Source organism: Rissa tridactyla, chromosome 6, assembly GCF_028500815.1.
Source record: "Rissa tridactyla isolate bRisTri1 chromosome 6, bRisTri1.patW.cur.20221130, whole genome shotgun sequence".
Taxonomy (NCBI): domain Eukaryota; kingdom Metazoa; phylum Chordata; class Aves; order Charadriiformes; family Laridae; genus Rissa; species Rissa tridactyla.
Genome location: NC_071471.1, coordinates 37,576,867 through 37,599,269, shown reverse-complemented (window position 1 = coordinate 37,599,269; position 22,403 = coordinate 37,576,867). Strand labels below are relative to the sequence as shown.

Genomic DNA, 22,403 nt, shown 5'->3' with positions numbered 1-22,403 from the left:
ATTTAGGATATTGTCTAGCTGTGTACCACAGATGGCTTGCTAGACTCTCCAAGGGTTTGTGTGTACATTTGGATAGCATGATATTCCTGCCTTGTGCCATATAAGATGGCCCAACGTAATTCATCTGCAAGAAATAAGTCGCTTCAGTGATACCTCTTTGTAGGCATGGTAAGAGCATATACATTGGACCTGTTGTTTTTTGAATCCCACTGCTGAGAGGGGAGGGGGGGTAGGAAGAAGGGAAGGCAAGAGAAACCAAACTAAACAAAAGATTCCAGTCATAGTAGCCTAGATGAGACTTTGAAGCCAAGGAGTGTTACAGCTTGGAAACAGACACGGAGATGCAATATATGCCAGCTTCTTAGATAAACTGTTAACTGGATTTAGAATAACTCTGCCAAAAAGCCAATCTAGTAAAAGTTACAAAACTGGGATCAAATTGGGAAATTTGTCTGGAGTTAGCAATGGAGTCCGGCAAACAGAATTATGGTTTTATACACTATATAAGAATCAACATTCAAATAAAGTTCCTCTAGCCTTTCTATTTGTGGTAATTTCCATGGGCTACTATGCTAACGTCAGATTATTTTGACACTACTACTACAACCTTCTACTAACTGTTAGCATGTATTTTCACTAAGATCTGAATCCTGCTAAAGTCAACAGCAAGATAGGTTTTAACTTCAACAGATCCAGGATTTAAGAACTCATATGCACACACAGAGGTGCTTAGAAACTTACAGGAATTACTTCAGTCTATGTAATTCCCCTTATGACAAAAAGGTTCACAGGTAGCAGAATGGCCCAGGAGCTAGATTACTTGACTCAAGATCCAGAAGACCATGATCCAACTCTCTGCTGTGTGACAGACTTTCTATGTTACCTAACAGGTCACTTAGCTGCGTAAGGCCTCAATTTCTCCTATGTAAAAGGCAAGTAAGAGCACTGCCCTGAAGAGTGGGTGCCTTGCTGTCAGGTGCTCAAAAAATGATGGTGATGGGGCCAAATACATCAGTCACAGAGAGAAAATGGAGTGAATCTGTACCTTCAACAAGACTTGCATTGAAAGAGATTATTTTTTTTCCATACTGGTCAAATTACCACCATCCAGCAGCACCCTACAACAATATTGCCAAGGCAGCGCAAAGGCTACCGACTGCCCAGAAGAGAAGTTCCATTTCACTTCTCCATCTGACCCAAATTTCCACTAGAACTTAGACTGTCTGACTTTTTTTTTTTTCCTTTTGAGTTAACTTTCTTCTAGCTCACTCCTGCAGAACGGCTCATTGTAGGATCAGATGACTGCCCATGATGGCAGGAGGGACGTGTGGGAACACATGAATAGGAGCAGGGAGGGAAGCAGGGGAATGCTGCTGCTAGCACAAGCTGGCAACTCAACTGGTTCAGCTACATTGTCAGATCAGACACTGAATACGCTGCACCTCTGTGGCAGCTCACTTACAAGGTGCTACTAATGACCAGAGAAAATGGTGCATAACTGCTTAAGACATATATTCACCAGCGGTTTGCTTTGGCCAGTTGTAAGTCTTTTACCCTTCTAGCTATAGATTATAGCTCAGTATAGTATAATAATTAAAATACATATATAAAATAATATATTATATAGTATAATATATATATATGGAAGATAGCACAATTTTAAATATTTGGCTACTATATTAAACAAGTGTGTGAATTCCTGTTGGTAAAAATTTAATGTTTCAGGAAAGTTGCCAAAAAGCAGCTGTAACCCTATGTTTTTGACCAAAAACTAGAGCCTGAACCTTCGTACCCTTTCCCTTAGACTCCTCAGTATGCTGACCTGCAGCCTAGTTTTAACATTGTATGCCGTGATCACATTGACTTGTTCTTTGTGTGACGCTTTACGAAATACTTGTCTGACCCACAGCCACAAACACTTTGCTCTACTCCACTTACATAATCACATTCAGAAATAGTTTTATGGCTTATGTGATAAAAAAAGTTCTTCAGAAAGCCATATTAACAACTATTTTCTGTTCTTGCTAATCCTAGAAGAAAATCTACCAAACAAGCAGAAAAACTCCAAGATTATATTCTCTATACAATTGTGTATTTCCACTTATTTCAGAGATTCCTGTTCTTCATAAGAAGCTTGGTATAACACCTTCAGTTTATACACGTTGGTGTTAAAATTTTCACAGCAATGTTAACTTAGTCTTGTTGTTTTGTATGTAAATTTATATAAACATATATATGCACACTAAACACATTGAGAAAGACACAGACTGAAGTATGAGCACAACACAGGCAATGCTTTGGGGCTGTGGGAACCCTAACTTCAATATTTTCTGATTTAAAATGTATTTTTGAATATAACTCCTTAAAATGACGAAACACGGGCAGTCAGCCTGCACAGTTCCTAGCCAGAGACCATTGGGTTTGCACAGAAACACGATGACTCTTGTGGCTTCCCTGGGCAGAGAAGCAGCTGCCAATAATGACAGCCCAGTGTTGACAGTGCAGCAATATGTGTTTGTTGTGCCGAACTGCTAGTTTTATTTTATACCTTTTTCTGTGTGTGCACATACATCCAGAGTCACATGCACCCAAGAAATGTGAGAGAAAACCTGTCTATAATTAACTTCAAAGTGGACCCATGAAATGCATTTCTTCCCCTATCATATTTTCTTCTGCAAGCAGATATATGAAAAGGAAGAACTGCCTTTATTTCTTAATGAAGTAAGAAGTTAATATCTTCAGCACATCAGTCAAGAAAAAAATGATACACTGTGCTCACAGAAAACTTTTTCAGATCTAAAAGAGAGGCAAGAAACGTTAGGGTAGTTACAGTTTGAAAATAATTGCTCCAAGTTCAATTTATGTTAGTTGGTTAGACAATTTAAGACAAACTTGTATCTTTGGAGTAGAGGAAAGAAAAGATGTTAATTGTCTCTATGAACATTGTCTGGTTTCATCTGTAGGCCGTCATGGCTACAGCAACCCTAGACTATTAATTTCTTATTACGTATCGCAACTTCCTTTGGACAGCAATTAATCTGAAGAAAAAAAATCAGCACGAAAAACTGCTGACTAAACTTAACTATCTATAAACAATACTGGCCTCTCCCATTAGCTTGCAGTATTTCACTGCCTGTTAACTCCAGTCTGTAGCATTTTGTTCTCAAGTCAGCACCTTACTCATTAACATGATGCCTTGAAAGTGTAATGGTAATGCCTTCCTAGCCCCACTACTTCCCTCTGCTAGGTAACACCATATGATGAAAAACTCACTTCAGGGACCAAGCAATGATTCCCCAATCTTCAACTATACAGTTGAGGATGTATTAAAATCACAATACTGCCTTTTTAATTTGCAACATTATTCTTGTCATTAGCAATTTTCATTTCCAAAACCTGCTTTTGACACAATTACCAGAAAATTGAACTAAAGAAAAAATTTGATCTAGAGATTAGTTACATCATTCTGAAAAAAGTCATCACATTCACTCTTTGTATGTCTAATGAAACATGCATATAGCTCAATAAAGTTGAAGACTGTATACAACTAAGATAGTCTAGTGGCAGATTTATGTACTGCCATAAAAGAATGACGTTTATCTGTTGGTAAGGTTCACAGGGCAGTAAATAACTGGTCTGCTGACTTCCAGATTACAGATGGAACGGTTTTGTATGCAGCCTCCCTACTTTTTCTTCCTTTGTTCTTTATTATCTTGCACTTAAAAACAAAAGTGTTGGCTCTTGCAAAAGCCCTTTTCCAATTTTTAGTCTCCTAGACTACTGCTTTCAGATTGCTATCTGACTCTGAGAAGTCTTAACACTTTTCGTCCCCACTCGTTTTATTCTCATCCAAGTTCCGAGTTGCGCTCTCTGAGTAAAAATTCTGCATGGACTTACCGTGTCTAGCTTCTGAGATAACCAATTTGTGAGTCACTTCGCCTCCTCTGTCCATCAGCCCTGTTGCCCTCTAAACATACATAACACTTGAAAAATGGTTTATCTTTGCAAAGGGAATGACAGTGCTCCAAAGTGCTCATATATGACAAAGGAGAAACAGGTATTCAAAACAGTGAATTTAGCTTTATAATTATGCTGTCACATAACCAATATCCAAAAATAATTACATAATTTTGGAGAGGTTAATTACACAATAAACAGTAACTTGTTTAAACCGGCAAAAAAGGTACTCCCTGTACTATACTTGCTATGTTGCCCTGACCTTTATTCATGTGACAAATCATCAGACGATGGAAAGGAAAGGAGGGAAAGAGATTACCTCTACCTTAATTAATCCTTAATTAGCCTCCATATTTCCAAAGGCCACAGCATGTGAAATCCCTGAAAAAAATTTAATTCTTAGAAGAATTACATATAGCATCTTCAGGTCCTACTGGAAAATTCACTCAAAGTGATCCTTTCTCAGTAGGTCAATTTTTTTGCCATGGATTTTGCTCCCTGCTGCCAAGAACTACCTAAACAACATGAAGGAAACTATTCAAAGCGCTCAAAGAAGTGTAAGGAAAACAAAACTCCAAATATGTTCTTTAGTACGTTGCTTGCAACAAAGTATTTAGGTTTGAATTTCTTAATTTATGGGAGACTCTAGAAAAAAAATATAACTGTAGTACATTTTGGTGACATGGCTGCTACTTAGAACATAGTAGTAACACCCTGATTTTTACTTTATTCTTCCTTCCCAAAAACACATAGGCCTTTTCTCGGTATCAAGGGTAAAAGACTGTTTAACTTTCCCCTGGAACACTATCACCAGCTCTTGCCATCTAAATGGAAAAATGATAGCTTTGGTTGGTCAGAAATGAGAGAAATCTCTGGTTTTACGCTGGCTTATCTGAGATTAGAATTCGATCTATTAAAGTGATTCGTTGAGACATGCTGCATGAAAGAAAAAAAGCTCAACAAGATGAAACTTTATAAGGCTGTTTGCTGATCACCAGCTGTTCACCAGCCCACAGAGCAAACAAAGCCAACTAAGAAAGTGGATGATACCATCTAGTGGCTGGCTCCCACCCTTTGGCACATCTCGCACACTTCTACAGGCCTCCAATCTCAAAAACTCTACTTGGCAAAGCTGTACTCGCGGTGGTACATTTGAAGAGAGTATCAGAGAGCAGACTGTCCCTGTCAGAGTGGAGGGGGAGTGTGACAGGTAAGGAAGGTATCTTGAAGGGGGGACCCAGCAACCTAAGCTCCCTCTGAACACTTCTGTTACCTCGTAATTATGGGCACTGCTCCAAAGCTGTGTGGAACATCCCTGCAGCAGAGAAGGAGGGAGGAGTGGAAGGAAGACTTAGTTTCCAGTAAAGAAAGTCAATTTATGGAAGTTCTCTCCTTCCTACTCTGAGCTGTCTGCCTTTTCCTACCATAGCTAATCTTTATTAGATCTGACCTTAAAGCAATCCCTCAAAAGAAGATTTTAGATTAAAAGACCAACATACAACATCGACCATTACAGTACCAAAATCACATATTACCAGGGCATTTATTCCATCATGGCAATTTCCAACTTTTTTAACTCAAGTTTCGTGGCTGCCATGTTTTCCTCCTCTCACCCCCAAGTTTCAGACCCCTGTCTCCTCAAAACTCCCTTGTAACATCTCAACCTTTGGCCACTTCCGTTTCCTTCGTCTCCTGAAGAAATTAGAAGACTTTGTCAGCTAAAATTGTGTGCTGCCTCTCCACCTTTGCTCCTTACTATTTGGGAGCTACTAGTCAAGAGTATAATCAGCAGTATGATGGAACAGGTAAATGATCAGGGATGTAAGTCTCAGCAATTTGGGATCTTTGCTGGTTCTGTAATTAACTTTCTGTAAGATTTCTGACAAGATGCATTTTCTGAACCTTGTTTTTTCAGCAAATTGAATATAACTAAGGATAGGATAGATCCTTATTTACTATTCATTAGTTTCTAAAATTCTATCTTAAAAATGAGAATTTCACTTTTGGAATTGCTCGAGTACTTCCCTTTCAAGCCACAGATCATTTCCTTCCTAGAACAAAGCAACAAAACCCATTGTAATAGCACTATCATCTGACAAATTAAAGTGAAATTCTGAAGACCCCAGCTTGCCATAGAAGTAGAATAAAACATAAGCCTGCTCTCAGAAATGTTAGTGCCCTTCAACAGAAGCTCTGGACTTACAAACTGCAGAAATCCAGCTCTGAGCAAAGTGATTTAGTTACTGCTACAGGCCTACACACAAGCTTCCCCACAAGACAGTTTGTAATGACTTAGGCAAGATATTCTTCTGCTGTCTATGTTAGTTAATTGACTTTGGGGGATTAGGAGGAGGCTCATAATCACATCAAACTATCTGGAAATGGTCATTTATGTAGGAATATATTGGTGTTCTTGCATCATCTGTTTAATCTTCTAGGGATTTAAATGTTTTGCTTACACCAGCTAGAAATCTGGTCAAGTTTTAATCTGAAAGTAAATTACTCTGACAATATTTCACTTTCTTCCTAGCTTTCTCTTTTAGGAGGTATAGTTTTCCTTATTTAATTCTGAGTTGAAATATATACTAGTATTCATTTCTATAATTAGCAGGTGGCTAACATTTCAACACAAAATCCTCAAAAATTTGGTATGTTTTAATGATCTTTTTTGACCAACAGTGTGCGAGAGTACAGTTTTTTCATAAGGACTTCGAGGAATTGTGTGTTTGATTTTTTTACCTGCCTCTGAAAAAACTCAGTTTCATTAGTCACATTCTGCAAACTTAAGATGCAGTAAGAATCTGTGTCTGCAGACCAATTCAAACTGTTTCAATATGTCCTAGTTTACGTAGGCTTTTTTATTTTCACTCATTTGGGAATTAGTCTAAAAGCGCAAATGACTGCAAATACCACAGAACATGACTCTTCTTGTTCAGAACCGTGCCTCTCTCACTCCGCAGGAATACAGGATTTCAAGCTTTGAGCAGAGGCTGATGAACGAAATAGAATTTCGTCTTGAACGTACCCCGGTGGATGAATCAGATGATGAAGTCCAACATGAGGACATCCCTACAGGCAAATACATAGCACCCATCTTTGATAAGAGACTGAAGCACTTTCGGGTAATGGAAGGATCTCCTATTACATTCACTTGCAAAATAGTTGGAATACCTGTTCCCAAGGTAGGTCATTCTCACTGCTAGCAGTAAAGGAATAAAAATCAACTACCTGCTATTTTCTATACACCCCTCTGGAAAGTCTCACTCTTAAGAACATGGCTCTGTGGAGAGAGCTCTAGAACAAATTATTTCCCTCCCGCTTTCTAAAATAACAATATCGGCTCCTGAGCATGTATCAGGCTTTGATGTACTGTATCCCTGACCCCAAGAGAAACAGAACTTCATAACCCCCCAAAAATTAACTTCTCAGAAAGATGAGAACTGATCTGAGATCACCAGTTATGTGTCTATAGCCATGAAAAGAGAACCTGACAGGCCCAGCTATGTAAAGGAGATAGTCAACTTTCTGAGTTCAGTCTAGAATCATTCTATTTCACATTGTAACTGATCTGCAAATTTTATAATGTTCTAAAATTTTTACTAGCAGTTGGGCAACTTTTGTCATGTTCTGATCTACATTTTTTCTAGTCACTATTCCACTACAGAGCAAGTGTTAAGTCACTGGGTGGGGGTGGTCTGATCACTACAGGTGTACTGGTTCAAGGATGGCAAGCAGATTTCAAAGAAAAACACACATTTCAAAATGAACAGAGAAGAAGATGGAACATGTTCTTTACATATTGAAGCTTCTACTAATGATGATGACGGCAACTATACGATTATGGCTGCAAACCCACAAGTAAGGTGTTCTGTTTTCCTCTACAAAAAAGTTTGTCTCATCTTTTTCTAAAATTTTTTAATAGGAACACAGATTAGGCCACCTAGTCTGACATCGAGTGGTGACTGTATCAAAAATCAGATGCTTCAGAGGATCAGAGAAGAAACCATATAATGAAAAATGACAAAACTACTCCCCTATTCTAACAGATCCCAGTCACAATCATGAAGAACATTTTTTCACATTAATAACTCATGCCCTATCTTCTGTCCCCACCTCTGTTGCTGACAGATACCTTTTGAGATGTGGTGACAAGACAGATGTGATATTTCAGGCAGAAAGAATAGAGCAAGGGGAAACAAAAAGTTACGTCAAATTTGGAAGTGTTACCAAACACAATTATTCTTTATCTAGGATGCAAAGATGTGGATCTCCAAATAGTCTCGTCCCCTAATACCATTCTCCTTCACCCTATGCGTTAGCTTAGCTGTTTATTTAGCAGTACACTCAAGTAGATCAGGCAACTTTTATCAGTTTAAATTTTTCCTTTTTTCTGAATTATATTTCAACCCAGCTAACAAAAATGCTAGTACAAAGGTACTAGCAGGCAGCACCTGTGGAGACACAGAGACAGGAATGAACAAGCAGGGAGAGACGCTGCTTAAGCTGGTTTACATAGCACCACGGCTAAATGCATTGCCACAGCCTTGAAGAGTCTGAGAAACACACAAAGAAACCCCTGCCTTAACTCCACTTCACTGCATGCTAATAGCATTTGCTTCGAAAAAGTAACATTTGCACGATAGTTCAGTTACTTCATTAAAAAAAAAACCCTGATGCATTGTAAATGTTAAGCATTTATACTTTAAAATTAAATGAGCTATTAACCAACTATTAATTCTGTGTCGATTGTGATTTTCAGGGGAGAATCAGTTGTTCAGGCCACCTGATGGTTCAGAGTATCCCTGTTCGGGGCCGAATATCAACAATTCAGCCTCACAGGTAAAAGGAAAGATAACTCCTTTGGACCCCCTTTAAGCTTATTACTGAAGGCATTCAAAATAACCAGCTGCTGTACTTCAGTGCGCTCTGTACTTCAGTTCTCAGCCATAGAATGGAAATAACACCAGCAATTCCCTCCCAACAGGTCACTTCTAGAATGTAGTATTTTTGAAGGTCATCTTCAAATAGAGAGAAGTTTCTGTGTAAAGTATTATTTCGTTTACCTGTTGCAGTGGAATTAAAAGCAAAGGATGGATTAGCAAGATGAAATTCAGCCAAAAAAGCAAAAAGTAGCAAAGGACAGCTTGGGAATCCAACAATACTACACAATATAGTTAATTGGATAATCTTTCTAAATGGAAAATATGCAAGCATTAAATTACAATCAGTCCATTTCTTTCTGCCCTTTTATTTAACTCAAGCTATCTGTTCATCCTTTTCCACAATTTCTTCCTTTTTTAAAGCATTAGGAAAAAAAGTTTGGCTTCCAAACATATACATGCAATTTTTGTGTTGCAGAACAAGACCCCGGGTGCCAGAAGGAGACAAAGAGGCAGTTCAAGAACGCTTTTTCAGGCCATACTTTCTACAGGCTCCGGGTGACATGGTAGCACACGAGGGGCGACTTTGTAGGTTGGATTGTAAGGTATTAACTGTTTCCTCTGTTCATTCTCACTTTCCCTACCTCTGTACATGTATTGCTAAGTGTTTTCATGTTCTTTATTGCATGCATGAACACCTTCTGTTGAAGTTTTAATGCTTCATTTTTTTAAAATTATTTCTTACTGCCATTGTCTCTGAGCTGATTCAGGGGATTTCTTTTCAACACATGCTATATGGAATGAAGAACACAGAAAACACAACCCCAGAAATAGAAGGTTCACTTACAAGGTCATTCAAATTACTAGATATGTTCACCATGTCCTTTACCAGTCTGAACTCCAGAAGTTCATCTGGGAATGACAGGTCCTTCTGCTCCATTATCAGATTCTTGAACATAATCCAGAATAGCACAAAACCATGAGAAAGAGAGGATTCAGCATGTATACTGTTCAAACAAATGTTCCCATTGTATTAGACTGAATTACTGCAGATTAATACTCCCTGAAAAGAGGGAACAGAGCCCAGTTCATTTTATGCTTCCCCAGCATGCACAGATGCAGAAACGTCCCCATTTACAGATTCAAATCCCCACATGAGAGAGCTGTCAGAGATTAGAGTACAGCAGTGAACATCCTGTTACTGAACAGCTTTAAGAAGCTCATCTGCTCCAACATATTTTGGTAGTCCCTCTATGTTGCAGTAGCACAGCAAACATGGTAGTGCTGACACTGACGTCTTCTATGCTCCGGAACGTCTCCTACCCTGAAGAGGGTAGACGATCTGAAGCAGAAGTTAATGCCCTGGAGATGAACAAAATTCATTACTACTTAATTTACAATGTAAAGTTTACTAGGGAGCATGCCAAAGAATTTGGTTATTCTTAGCTCTGCTATCCTGGCAGAGCTTGTGAAGCCTTAAAGCATGCCTGGTATTGCACAAACCTGGAAGACAGCAGTCCTCGTTCAGGCAAGTTCCACTTCCCGCTTTCTCTGGTTTGTAGAATATTGTTTGTTTGGAAAGCAATAGTGTAGACGTGAATAAGTACTTCTATCTATTGGAAAGATCTTTAAGAGTATAATAAAGTCTAATAATCTTTCTATAAAATACTTAGTCTATAGTGTTCTAAAGCCTGTAAGTTTAACATCTACAAAGAGCTATATCATTTCGCATCAAATTTTATGAAATACAAAGTCATTTGTATAGAACTCTCTTTCATCTCTGTAGCGGTTTGGATCCTGGGTTTTGATTTATACTCAGCACTAAAAAAAATAAAAGAAAATTAGCAGATTACTAGGAGTCTTTTGTGAATCTGATATATAACCAAGTTTCTTCCTTTCTGACTAAGAAAAATGTAGGCATTTCATGTATTTGTTTCTCTGGGGATTTTGTTGTTTCTTTGTTTTCTGGTTTTCTCCCTTTTGGAACCAATCAGCAGAAAAACAGAAGCCAAGAAATAAAAAAATTTTAAAAATCTTTCTGTTCTAGATTCTGACATCATTCAGATGGAATCTGAAAAAAGGCCTACCTATGAATTTACTAAAAACTATTTGTCAGGTTGACACTTGTCTCTAGCTGTTTCACTGTCTGTTAGGTGAGTGGGTTACCAACTCCAGATCTGACGTGGCTTCTGAACGGCAAACCTGTGCTACCAGATGGCACCCACAAGATGCTGGTCAGAGAGACCGGAGTTCACTCTCTGCTTATTGATCCTCTCTCACAAAATGATGCTGGAACTTACACTTGCCTTGCCACTAATAAAACAGGACAAAATTCATTTAGTCTGGAGCTCACTGTTGTAGGTAAGAATCATTGAAAAACTAGTCACGTTGTTGTAGTTATTTGTATGCTTCTTCAAAAGTGCCTTAGTTTCCCTACAGATAAGTATAAATAAATAGTTAATCCACTGATAGCAGGAGAGTTCAACAGCTAGAAAACTCATCTGTTGGAGGAAAATGGACCTGGTGCTCAGTCAATAGGTGCACTCCTGTTATCAAAAGAGGGCTGTAAGAATTCTCTCTCATCATCACTTTACCTCTCTTGTCTTGGCAAAGTGACATTCTTCATTTTCTCCCGGAAAATGGTTAGTGTTTGAATTCATAATATATGTTGAGGTCTCCTAGATGTCAGTCACAATTTTATTGGCTTAAAAATGTTTTTAAATAGAAAAAATACAAATCCGAATACTGTTCTTCATTAAAGCCTTACAAGATATGAGCTACTGAAATCCATAGATCTGGCATTAATTTCCTGCAAAGGCAGTATGTTTAGACCCATTAGATATGCATACATTCTTTGACGAATACCAGGTCAGTCTATTATTTTCTTTATGCTCCCTTACAGAGGCCATGTCATAGTATTTCACTTTCCTTCTAATACCCCATTAAAAATTCACAACCTGTTTTGATATCACAAGAATAATTTCTGATCTTGTTCTTCCATATTGTTCAAAACAAAACAAAGAAAAACCCTGTTGTTCAAGAATTCTTTTTCTTTTTCCAGCAAAGGAAGTAAAAAAAGCCCCCATGTTTTTGGAGAAGCTTCAGAACTGCGGTGTTCCTGAAGGGTACCCCGTCAGATTAGAGTGCAGAGTTGTGGGAATGCCACCCCCCATATTTTACTGGAAGAAAGATAACGAGACCATCCCGTCAAACAGAGAGAGGATGAGGTACTGTACCATCGTACCCATGCTTGGAGATTCTGGTGGCTGGACCAATTGTTTCCATGAAAACCTGTGCGATAAGTACAGGCGGTGCTCTTTTTAAAACAACTTCTTTCACCCACATGAAGTTTTAAAATGCCTGCTTCGCTGTGAGGTGAACAATAGCTATTTCCTTGGTTCAGAATAAGGGTGTGGAGCATAATATGCCCCTGCTTCAGAAAGGTGACAGACCTTCTGGGCGATAGGCCTGATGCAGCATATGCATCTTCTTATCAAAGATACTACAATATGGTATTTTTAATGCATTTTAGCACCTTATTCTCCTTCTAAATTATTTTTTCTCAGTTTAGTTCTAACTATGGATGAATTCAAACTCAGAACATATAGAACATGGTTTTGAATGCCCAAGAGCAGGGGATAATAGAGAGTTTAGCACATCAGATATAGAGGATGATAACAAAGTTTGGTCACAAACATAGGCAAAGACTTTGATCCATGCTTACGAAATACAACAATGTTTGGGTTCAGCTCTTGCATGCAAATGCATCACTACTTTTTAGGTTTTGCAAAAGAAAAGCTGATGAAATAATGTGCCTGGTTGTAATTAATGAGAAATTAATTCCTTTCATTCATTTTTTAAACATTTCTACTTCAGCATAAATCTGATTTTTAATATTTTATTTCTCTTGGCTCCAACATTTTCGCATGCATACCCTGCAGGCTATCTGTAGAGAAAACTGGCTCCGCAGCAGCACTAAGGGAAACCTCCCACACCTCAGAACGCCAGGAGCTAATGTCAGGCTTGTAACACCTCTGCTATTTCAGCCACTCAGAACCAGACTGCCTGCCCCCAAGGCTTGGAGCGGTTCTGCACCGATCCATGTGAGCGATGGGCAGCATTGTCCTTGTTTGTCCCCACATTGCCTCACTATTATCTTCCTGTCTGAAGCCAACAGACCTTTTTTGTATCATGTTATGGACATGCATGAGCCTACACTACTGCACCCCCAGCATAAAGCAAATTCCATAGTGCAGGGAACAAAGGGTGGATGTTCCCTTTTTTATTAGAGCTGTTGGAAGCACAAAACGTCCTCTTGACCTGAAATTCTGTGGTTTGATGTTTCATTCCAGTTCATAAGGAAACAAAATCTCAAATTTCAGAACTTCCTGCAACTCCAAGTATTCTGGTGTGCTCGTCTCCCACCTCTTCCTTTATAATGAGGGAAACACTTGGGTTGATAAAAAGGACCAGCCACTGCCTAGAGAGCAGAGGAGCCTCAGTTCTCTGATATACGATTGAATAGCTTTTCCTGGAAGTTGCAGACAGAAGGCCTTGGACCACTGGAGGGAAGAGGAGGGAATAATGAAGAACGTTTCTTTTAGTCTGTTGGCCAAGCAAATCTTTAAGGCATTTTCTCATGGAAAGGTGCCATAAGAAAGTTTCTGACTGGCTCTAGTTATTGTTGTGAAACAGTATCACAACTTCGTACAAATGTTCTTGATATTTTGCTATGTTATTCTTTCAGCTTCTGAACTAGGAAAAAATACAGTATGACCATGCAGCAGGTTTGCATGGGTTTAGTTCATTGGAATTCAATAAACAATTCCAATATTAACACATACAGAGCAACAATTCAGCTCACACTGCCACACCATGGCTTTGCACAGCTGAGAGAAGCAAGAACAGATTTGTTTTTTGATCTCTGATCATTGGTCGACACCATACTGAAAGCAAATCTATTGACTATAAATGTCTTGGGCTGCTACCTCTGAGAATAGAAGTTACAATTTATCTAATTCATATTTAATATACATATTATAAAATCTCGAAGTTGATAAGTTCTTGACAAATACCAATTCCAAAACACTTGTTTTCCCAGCATGCACCAAGATACAACAGGGTATGTCTGCCTCCTCATTCAACCTGCCAAGAAAGCAGATGCTGGCTGGTATACCTTATCTGCAAAAAATGAAGCTGGTATTGTCTCTTGTACGGCTAGGCTTGACATATATGGTAAGTATTGGCTAGTAAATAAAACAAATTTGAATTTATTTTCTTTGACTGGTCCCATCCCTCACCTAGTTCATTGTCCATGAGGACAGGCTAAGAGAGTTGGGGTTGTTCAGCCTGGAGAAGAGAAGGCTCCAGGGAGACCTTACAGTGTCCTTCCAGTACTTAAAAGGGGCCTATAGGAAAGATGGGGACAAACAGGACAGTACGGCCTGTTGGAATAGGACAAGGGGTAATGGTTTGAAACTAAAAGAGCGAAGATTCAGACTAGATATAATGAAGAAGTTTTTTACAATGAGGGTGATGAAACACTGGCACAAGTTGCCCAGAGAGGTGGTAGATGCCCCATGCCTGGAGACATTCAAGGTCAGGTTGTACAGGGCTCTGAGCAACTTGATCTAGTGGAAGGTGTCCCTGCTCATTGCAGGGGGCTTGGACTAGATGGCCTTTAAAGGTCCCTTCCAACCCAAACTATTATATGATTCTATGACTCTCTACTCCAACTTTCCAACCTTTTTTCAACTTTCCAAGTTCCCTAGACACATATAATAAACTGAACTAAATTCAAGCTGAACCTTAACTCTGTTCCCTCTGACACACACATCTGTGCTGCAGCCCTGACCTGAGATGGAACGATAAATTGCACACAAGAAAGTAGACCCTTTCTTCTATAAAGCACGTATGATGCAAACAATGCCTAACTAATGGAGGCTAGTTTGCATCTAATATGTTCGTCTGGAACTCGGAAGGCCCCAGCCCAGTTCAAGAACCACAGCACATAATTTAATTACTCTGTAACTATGCAAGATGTAAGTTAAGACAATTTATCTAGAGCAAGTACTCATACTTTGATCACTTAAGCAGCATAACAAAACGGAAAACGCATCCCACAAATTATTGGATTATAAACATACCCTCAAAGGAAAAAAACCCCACGTTTTCAACCTTGCATTTCTCATTTTTCAAAAAAACCACTTAATAATCAGGGATAAGCACAAGTCAACAGTGCATCTCTGTCAGTGTTCTGCCACCTTGTGGTGATATAGACAATGGTATCATAATGTTCAAGAGAGGGCTGGTGACAGTGATTCAAAAAAGGTCACATAAAATGAAAAAAACCCTTATCTATTTAAATGTTGCAAGACATAAATTACATTTTCATATGGAAGATTCAAGGTACAAGCAGGAAAAAGATGGAAAGTAAGAAATGCTTCCTGATTCCAACCATATTTTCTAAAAACTCTGCAAATCTTATATACCAAAGGGAGTGACAGAAATAATTTTTCTTAGTGCTATTTTGAATGGATGGGGCCGGGGGATTGAAAGTGTGGTCTGATATTTGCAATCCCCTGTGAAAAGAAAAAAATACAGTAAATAATGAGTGTATTGTTCAAATAGAAACAAACCGAGGGCTGCAAGAAAAAAGGAGACTCTTTTTCAAATATTTCCAGATAGACAGCGTCAAAATTCAGCATGGAAAGATAATGAACATTTCCTATCAATGCTTAATGTAGATTGTAGGTCTCCTGCACTAAGCTGTTCTCAGAGTATCGTAGCCTGAACTTCTACCCTTTCATTTTAATTGCTGACAGATATGTTTGTCCACTTTGGGTGCAGAGCTGGAGATTTTGTATGGATAAATACCGGCAAAGATAGTATCAATTTCCCCTTTCTGAAGTGGTTTAAGAATGGTAACTGTTAAGTATTACACAGTAGCTAAATATTCTTACAAACTTATAATGCTATTTGTTCATATGGAAACATGTTGAATGCTATTTTTAAATTACTGAATATGTGTCTTTGGATTACATTTCTTTCAGTATCTTTAAAGAAATCTAGGAAACATGTTACTAGCTACAAGTAGTAGAGGGAAATAAAAATTGTAATCACTTCTTTGAAAGTGATTATATTATAACTTTGAAATTAAATACCACCGAAAAAAATACCACGAAGAAAAGTTCCCCAGAGCTACGGTATGTTTTCAGTTTTGATTGCAAGAGCTTTGGAGAAGGCTCCAAAGATCAAATGATTACATTTTGGAATTAGTGAAATCCATGTAAACATTGCCATTGTACTGGCATTCCATCTGTAGACTTCAACAAAAATACTCAACCTATAAACTACATAAATGATAATATTTGAAGAAATAGACCCTAAAACAGGGAACAACAATGCTGTGGTCTCTTCAAGGATGTTGGACGCAACTTTTTAGTTGTGTGCATTGATTTCTGTTGTTTCATTGCTAACTTACTGAGAGGTTTATACAGCCTATTCTATTTCTGTTGCTTCAGCTCAGTGGCACCGTCAAATTCCACAACCAATAAAGCTTCGACCTGGTGGCAACCGGTACGCAAACCTTACCAGTCAAGGACTCGACATTTTTCCCACCTTCCCAACTACTGAAAGCCCCATGCTGTTTTCATCCCCAAGCCAAAAGGTGGTGGAGAGCGAAGAACTTTGAAAAACAAACAAACAATTGTTCCAGTTACACCTGCAGAGATACTAGAACTGTGAAAAAAAAAGAGGTACAAGTCAAGATGCTCAAGGTTTACAAGGAACTTGTTTGTAATTAAGTGTACTGCTGCTGCAAATGTTGCAAGTAACTTATCATACAAGACTTTTGCATATTATTTTACTGCAGAATAATTGTGGTATGGAGTGTTGTGCAATAAATGCAGTACTGTGTAGTTTGCTAAGAATTACATAGTCAACATAGTTTTCACCACTTAAAAGCCAATACCACTTTTACTGCTTGAATTAAAGCTACTGTACTGTAGCAAGCCACCTTAAGGATTGATGATGTTTAGCTGGAATACTGCCAGTGAAAACATTGACATTACACTAACAACAATCCTGAATGAGGGTAAACAACAAGACTTTGAATGTAATTATAAAAAACATGCCAGAAAACAAAGCACAAGTTAAAGAGAAAAGATGTAACTCATTTTTATATATTATTATGCCAGATAATCTTAGAATTTTTGAACTCAAGACTAGACAAATATAGCGTTTCATGTAGGTACAGCTGTATACCCTATATATTTATATTTGTGTGTGTGTGTGTACTCCATGAACTGTGTACTCATGGTGTAAGGATTCATAAAGTAAGGTATAGGGTACGTGTACCGGACGTTAACATAGGAAACCAAAATTCCTGTCGTCTGAAGCACGTTCTCTAGAGCCCATAGCTGAAACTATTTTCCAGACGCGCTTCATACTTTTTTCTTTACAATGACAGAAATTCTCTGCCTTTAAGCACAGCTGATAACAAGCTTGTAACTTCACAGTTTTAAAATACCGGTCTCTTCTTCCTAATTTTTAACTTGACTAAAAGAGAAGTGCATCTACCATCTAGCTCGTTTTTAACTACCTGGAAAGGAACTATAATCTGGTGGAACTTAAATTTTCCCCATCATTTTGGAAATAATCACAAATGTGATGTCTACTATAAAGACAGAGAAAGTTCTGTTAAAATATAAAAGTTATCAAGTTAAGCAACAGTTATCTGCAAAAAACCTACTGTAATAACTAATAGTAATAAATAAGGCAATTTAATGAAAGTGCAACAGAAGGTGTTAAGTGACAACACTAAATGATTGATTTAAATCTATTTAGCATCTACACCGTTGTATTAATACCTCCCAGCACTTATAATCTGTGAATATCTAAGATGATTTCCTGCATCTTTAAATTACTACTATCCTTCTTCTTTGGACATTGTTTTCAAGCAGTTCTTACTGCTTTCGACATGGCTGGTGAATGCAACAAAGTCCTGAACAAAGTCACAGAGATGAAAACAAAAATAAACGGATACTTTCATGTTAGACCTTATTTGGATTTTTTCAAATCTAAAAATATAACTTAAAAAAATTACACATGCAAAGAAAACAATGAGGAGTTATCATACGAGCAAAAGGATACTGCATATAGCCAGAGACTGAGAAAGCAATAGCCTTTCACTGGGTTTCCCACAAGTATTGCCTATGTCGTCTCTCACTGTTGGTTTCCTAAGGGTTTAGAGAAAGTGATTTTCTTGTATTGTTCCACTTCCCACCAGAGTGAAGACCATAAACCAAAAGCATCATTATAACTTTCATGCTTGTGTTAGAAATTCAACCCAGACTGAACAGACCAGGAAGCTAAAACATATTCTTATCCTGAGAGACAAGACAAGGTGCAGGTATTTCAGTTGGAAAGCAAAATATCAGTTGTTGCCCACGTTGCGCCTCCTCCCTGGCAAACAAAATAAAACTAATAGCTATTAAAAGTGATGCATTGATTCAAGTTAAATACAGTTATGGGGTGCCCAACTTAAGACACATTGTGGGTCTGATCTTCCAGGATAGAGAACCTACTGCTCCTCTTATCTTCACTTGTTTTCGGGATGGCTTAGGGATTCCAAAACTAAACCTAGATTGAGTCAGAGTTGGGCAACCCAAAATTTAAAGTTTCCCATGTTAGTAACTACTCTTGGGAAAATAATCCAAGGAAAGTTATTGGATTTTGCTTATTTAATCCAGTGCTGTTGGGAAGTGGGAAGAGATGAAATTAAGACATGAAAGACTTAATTCTACTCCCATCTACAGCCCTGGTCTTCCCATTATTTCATGCCAGAACTGAAGAGCAGATTTTCATCCAAAGTATTCCAAGTTATATATCAGTCACCAGGCTTTATACTAGCACAGGCTTAGTGAAGTGATTGTCTGTGGGCCCCTTGCTGGGCTTTGAGTGACGGGTTGGACCAGTTGACCTCCTGAAGTTCCTTCAGGCCTAAATCACTCTGTGCTTCCTACATTATTTTACTTTCCACTGCCTGCCTGAATGCTCTATGTGGACTAAGTTACCTATTGACTGAGTAGAAACTAAGAATTCAAGCAAGCACAAACTTCTCCTTTTTGTCTGGGATGCATCCTATTAGGCAATTCTAGCTACAAGAGTGATCGCTTTAATCAGAGTTCTTTATGTAATTTAGAAGAAAGGAATAGTAGTGCTTACTAGCAAATATTCGGTAACCAGTGCTGGAATGGTACTTGTTAATATTACTGCCAGTAGTAGTGGTTCTCACATTTTACAACATCAGACAACACACACAAACTCAATACAAATGAAAAGACAAAGCACACAGAGCAAACATGTAAACCACATCTCTTCAACCATTTCTCAGTGATTTCAGTGGAATGTCTCCAAACTTACATCATTATAACCTGAACTGACAAGCTGAGGGTTAAGTGGTACAATGTTTTTTTAAAATGTAAATTCAGTTCTTTGGAAGTGGGAAGACAATAAGCTATTGCTGAAAGACTTTTCCCGAATATCTGTGTAACAAGGATTAATACTTAGTCATTCAAGAAGAGGTCCCAGAAGTCCCACTGAGACGTAGGCTACAGAGAATGCATCACCAAAATCTGTCAGCTGAACATTCTCTCCTTGACAGTATTTACTAAAAAAAGGATCAAAACTTTACCCATCACATCTCCCTCCATAATGCCGAAGTCAGGAATTTCAGTTACTTCCAGTGCATCTAATACAAATAAAATCATAATCTGATCCCAAATGGTCTATAGTCATTAAATTTTGCTTGTTAGCCGCTACAGGAAATTTCTCCTCTGCATATACTGAGACCATAAAACAAGTATGCAAAGGAAGCTCATGTGAATGGATGCAAATGCTGTTAATTAGTAGCATTGATGTGCTCATCACAAAGAAGACTTGCCAGAAAAAAACCACAAAGATTATGTCTGTATTGTTAACTGATGGAAAAGCCAAGGGAAAAAAGCTTGTGTAAGCAGCAGAGACAACACTGAGTTGTCAGAAAACATGAGGTGCTGTTTGAGTTCATGTCCTGTGAAGGATGGCACTATCTAATCACACTGTGTCAAGATGCACTGGAGACTATGCAACTGTGCTCCCTTCCTGAACAGCTTGGCTGCTCATTGTTTTTGTTTAATTGAATAAGCAATTTGACTTCACACTAACATGGTATTTCATTCTCTTATTCAGGGCAGGCTACTGCAAAAACAAAACTCAATGTTAGAACTTCCGCTGAAGTCATTGTTAGCTATTATCTTCCAAAAGTCCATTAAATCACCACAATGTGGAGCATAACATTGCATCAGAGAGATACAGAGATGCTCTGTTTTGTAACCTCTCGATGTTTTCTGATTCAGAATCTTGTAGGTTTATTTAGTTTCCTGTTTCCTTCTAGTGCTGGCTTTGTATACAACCAAACAGAGGCACCGTATAGTTCAAAGAGCAGAGATGACAACTTTTGTATTGCAATTCTAGAAAGCAAAAGTATTATCTTTGCTTTAAAATTTTGGTCCAGCTTGGTGCAAACCCAGTCCTCAGCAGCATCACACAGCAGTTTGCATTGATATCGTTGGACTTGCCTTAAAACAGCTGGATTGAGTTCCTTTGGTTCCATATGGAAGGTGGAGCATACCTTCTGAATGAAAAAAGATGAGAGCACGCACTTCAAATACGAAAAGCCAAGTCTGTGGTCTTTATCTTAAATGTAAACAATTGCCAATTCCAACTGTTTAGAGTATCAAAGCAACAAATCTGGAATAAGAATTCCTTGAAGAATTGTGTCCTTAATGCTACCAGGTTTAAAAGCCCTAGTTTCTGGAAAATGTCTTCATAAAAAATGATTAGCAAGACCTAATGAAATATTTTAACTGTTAAATATCGTAGAAGTGATTCCTTGTTAATTGCCTTACTATTTCCAATACAAAGATGTTCACTTTGAGCCTTAAAATTCTATTTTATAATTTTTTCTTGATTAAAGTTGATATTTTTTATTTTTTGATCCGAAGTCATTCTCACTGGGAAGAAAAATGTTAATGTCAGTTTGAAAGTATATTTTAAGTGCACATGAAAGGAAAAAACAAATATCTGCCTGTTCAGTAATGTATTTCTCTTCGTCTCACCTAAACTTAAATAAATGCTTCAGAGTTGCATACAAGAGTGTGTTCTTCATGTTCAAATAATTGTGAAAGCATGCAACAAGACCAGAGGTTTCCTCAGAACTTTGCTGTGACAGATGACTAACGGAACCAGACCTTACGTCACTTCGAAGAAAACAATAATATACTGTCAAGTTATAACATACAAGCCATGCTTCCAGCAGGTAGTTGTGAAATACAGTTGTTGCTTTTTTAAACAATTCTTAATATCAATTTGCTTTGGTTTTAAATTATGCTTTTTTTTGATAATCTCAGCCCCTTCATCAAAGTTTGAAAAATCAACTTTCCTCAGGGGTACCAGAACAAAAGCCGAGGGGTCTTTAGGGCAATTTGCATGTTTTAAAGGTCAATAGGTTTCCCAAATTCTCAGCACCTTGGAGAATGAGTCTCCAAAGCCTATGCTTGAGCATGCTTCTGCCTACAGACTGTCATAGCTGAACTCCATTGTGTCTCAGAGATTCATGCAGAATCTGTCTACTACATCAGTCGCCCAGCCCACACACTCTCCTTGAAATACCTTTCTGCTGGGTCTAGACCAACGCTCCTAGACCTTCCTCTATGCAGTAAGGTACTGAAGACCTGTTACAGAGGACTTAGTTTTTCAACCCTTAGCTGTGTATCCAGCACTTGAACAAGGGAAAATTGAATGAGGGTGAATCAAACACACAAACAATACTGAATTTTACTCCTCGCTATACAGGTCTTCAACTTGAACGATTTAGCACATTCTTTGTATAAGGGTCCATGAGTACAACCCAACACTCAAAGGAAGCTGGATCTTATACCTCGGATACAGAAGAGAGCAGGGGAAAAAAAGGATGCACCCCATTACATTTGCTGGTGCTGATTTTGCTTTCCCATGTAACCACGTTTCTCCATCCCTATCTGGCTCGATTTCTATGTACCTCTGTGCCTGCTAGGTCAGAGACAATGTTCTTAAGACCATTTTATCTCAGCTACAGCTCCATGAGCTAAAGCAGCTCCTACACATTTTACGATTTCCTCTGAGCAACACAAGCTGCTTTTATTAATGCCTTTATACTTCTAGTCCACTATAGATATAAAGAACCGTTTATTGCAAAATACAAAGAAACCATGGGCCATTTAATTTAAGTGGAATTCTCCATTTATATCAGTGGGAAATTCTGTTCAGAAATTGACAATCCTTTAGGATCATACCATCAGTTGCAGGCAACACAGTTTTGTAAAGAAATGGAAAAATACTGAAGATATTCTGAAATTTTGAAAAAACCTACAACTATGCAACCCAGGCTGCAGAAAGCCATTCAAAAATGAACTTCTTATTCCTTGGAGTTACATATGCAGACATTTAAGGCAAACTCTGTATAAGATATATTTTGCGTGCTAA

At 38.2% G+C, this 22,403-nt stretch overlaps 1 protein-coding gene across 4 annotated transcripts in view; it reads left to right on the top strand.

The window, feature by feature from the left end:
• MYPN (myopalladin) overlaps positions 1-21,033 on the top strand; it is a 79,572-nt gene extending 58,539 nt beyond the window's left edge. For all 4 annotated transcript variants that reach the window (XM_054204648.1, XM_054204650.1, XM_054204647.1 and 1 more), the window contains 8 exons: positions 6,918-7,139; positions 7,666-7,815; positions 8,717-8,796; positions 9,316-9,442; positions 10,991-11,198; positions 11,899-12,064; positions 13,939-14,072; positions 16,361-21,033. In XM_054204648.1, the coding sequence (XP_054060623.1) occupies positions 6,918-7,139; positions 7,666-7,815; positions 8,717-8,796; positions 9,316-9,442; positions 10,991-11,198; positions 11,899-12,064; positions 13,939-14,072; positions 16,361-16,530 (1,257 nt within the window). In that variant the 3' untranslated portion in view covers positions 16,531-21,033. The remainder of the gene's footprint in view (positions 1-6,917; positions 7,140-7,665; positions 7,816-8,716; positions 8,797-9,315; positions 9,443-10,990; positions 11,199-11,898; positions 12,065-13,938; positions 14,073-16,360) is intronic.
• The last annotated feature ends 1,370 nt before the right edge of the window (positions 21,034-22,403 follow it).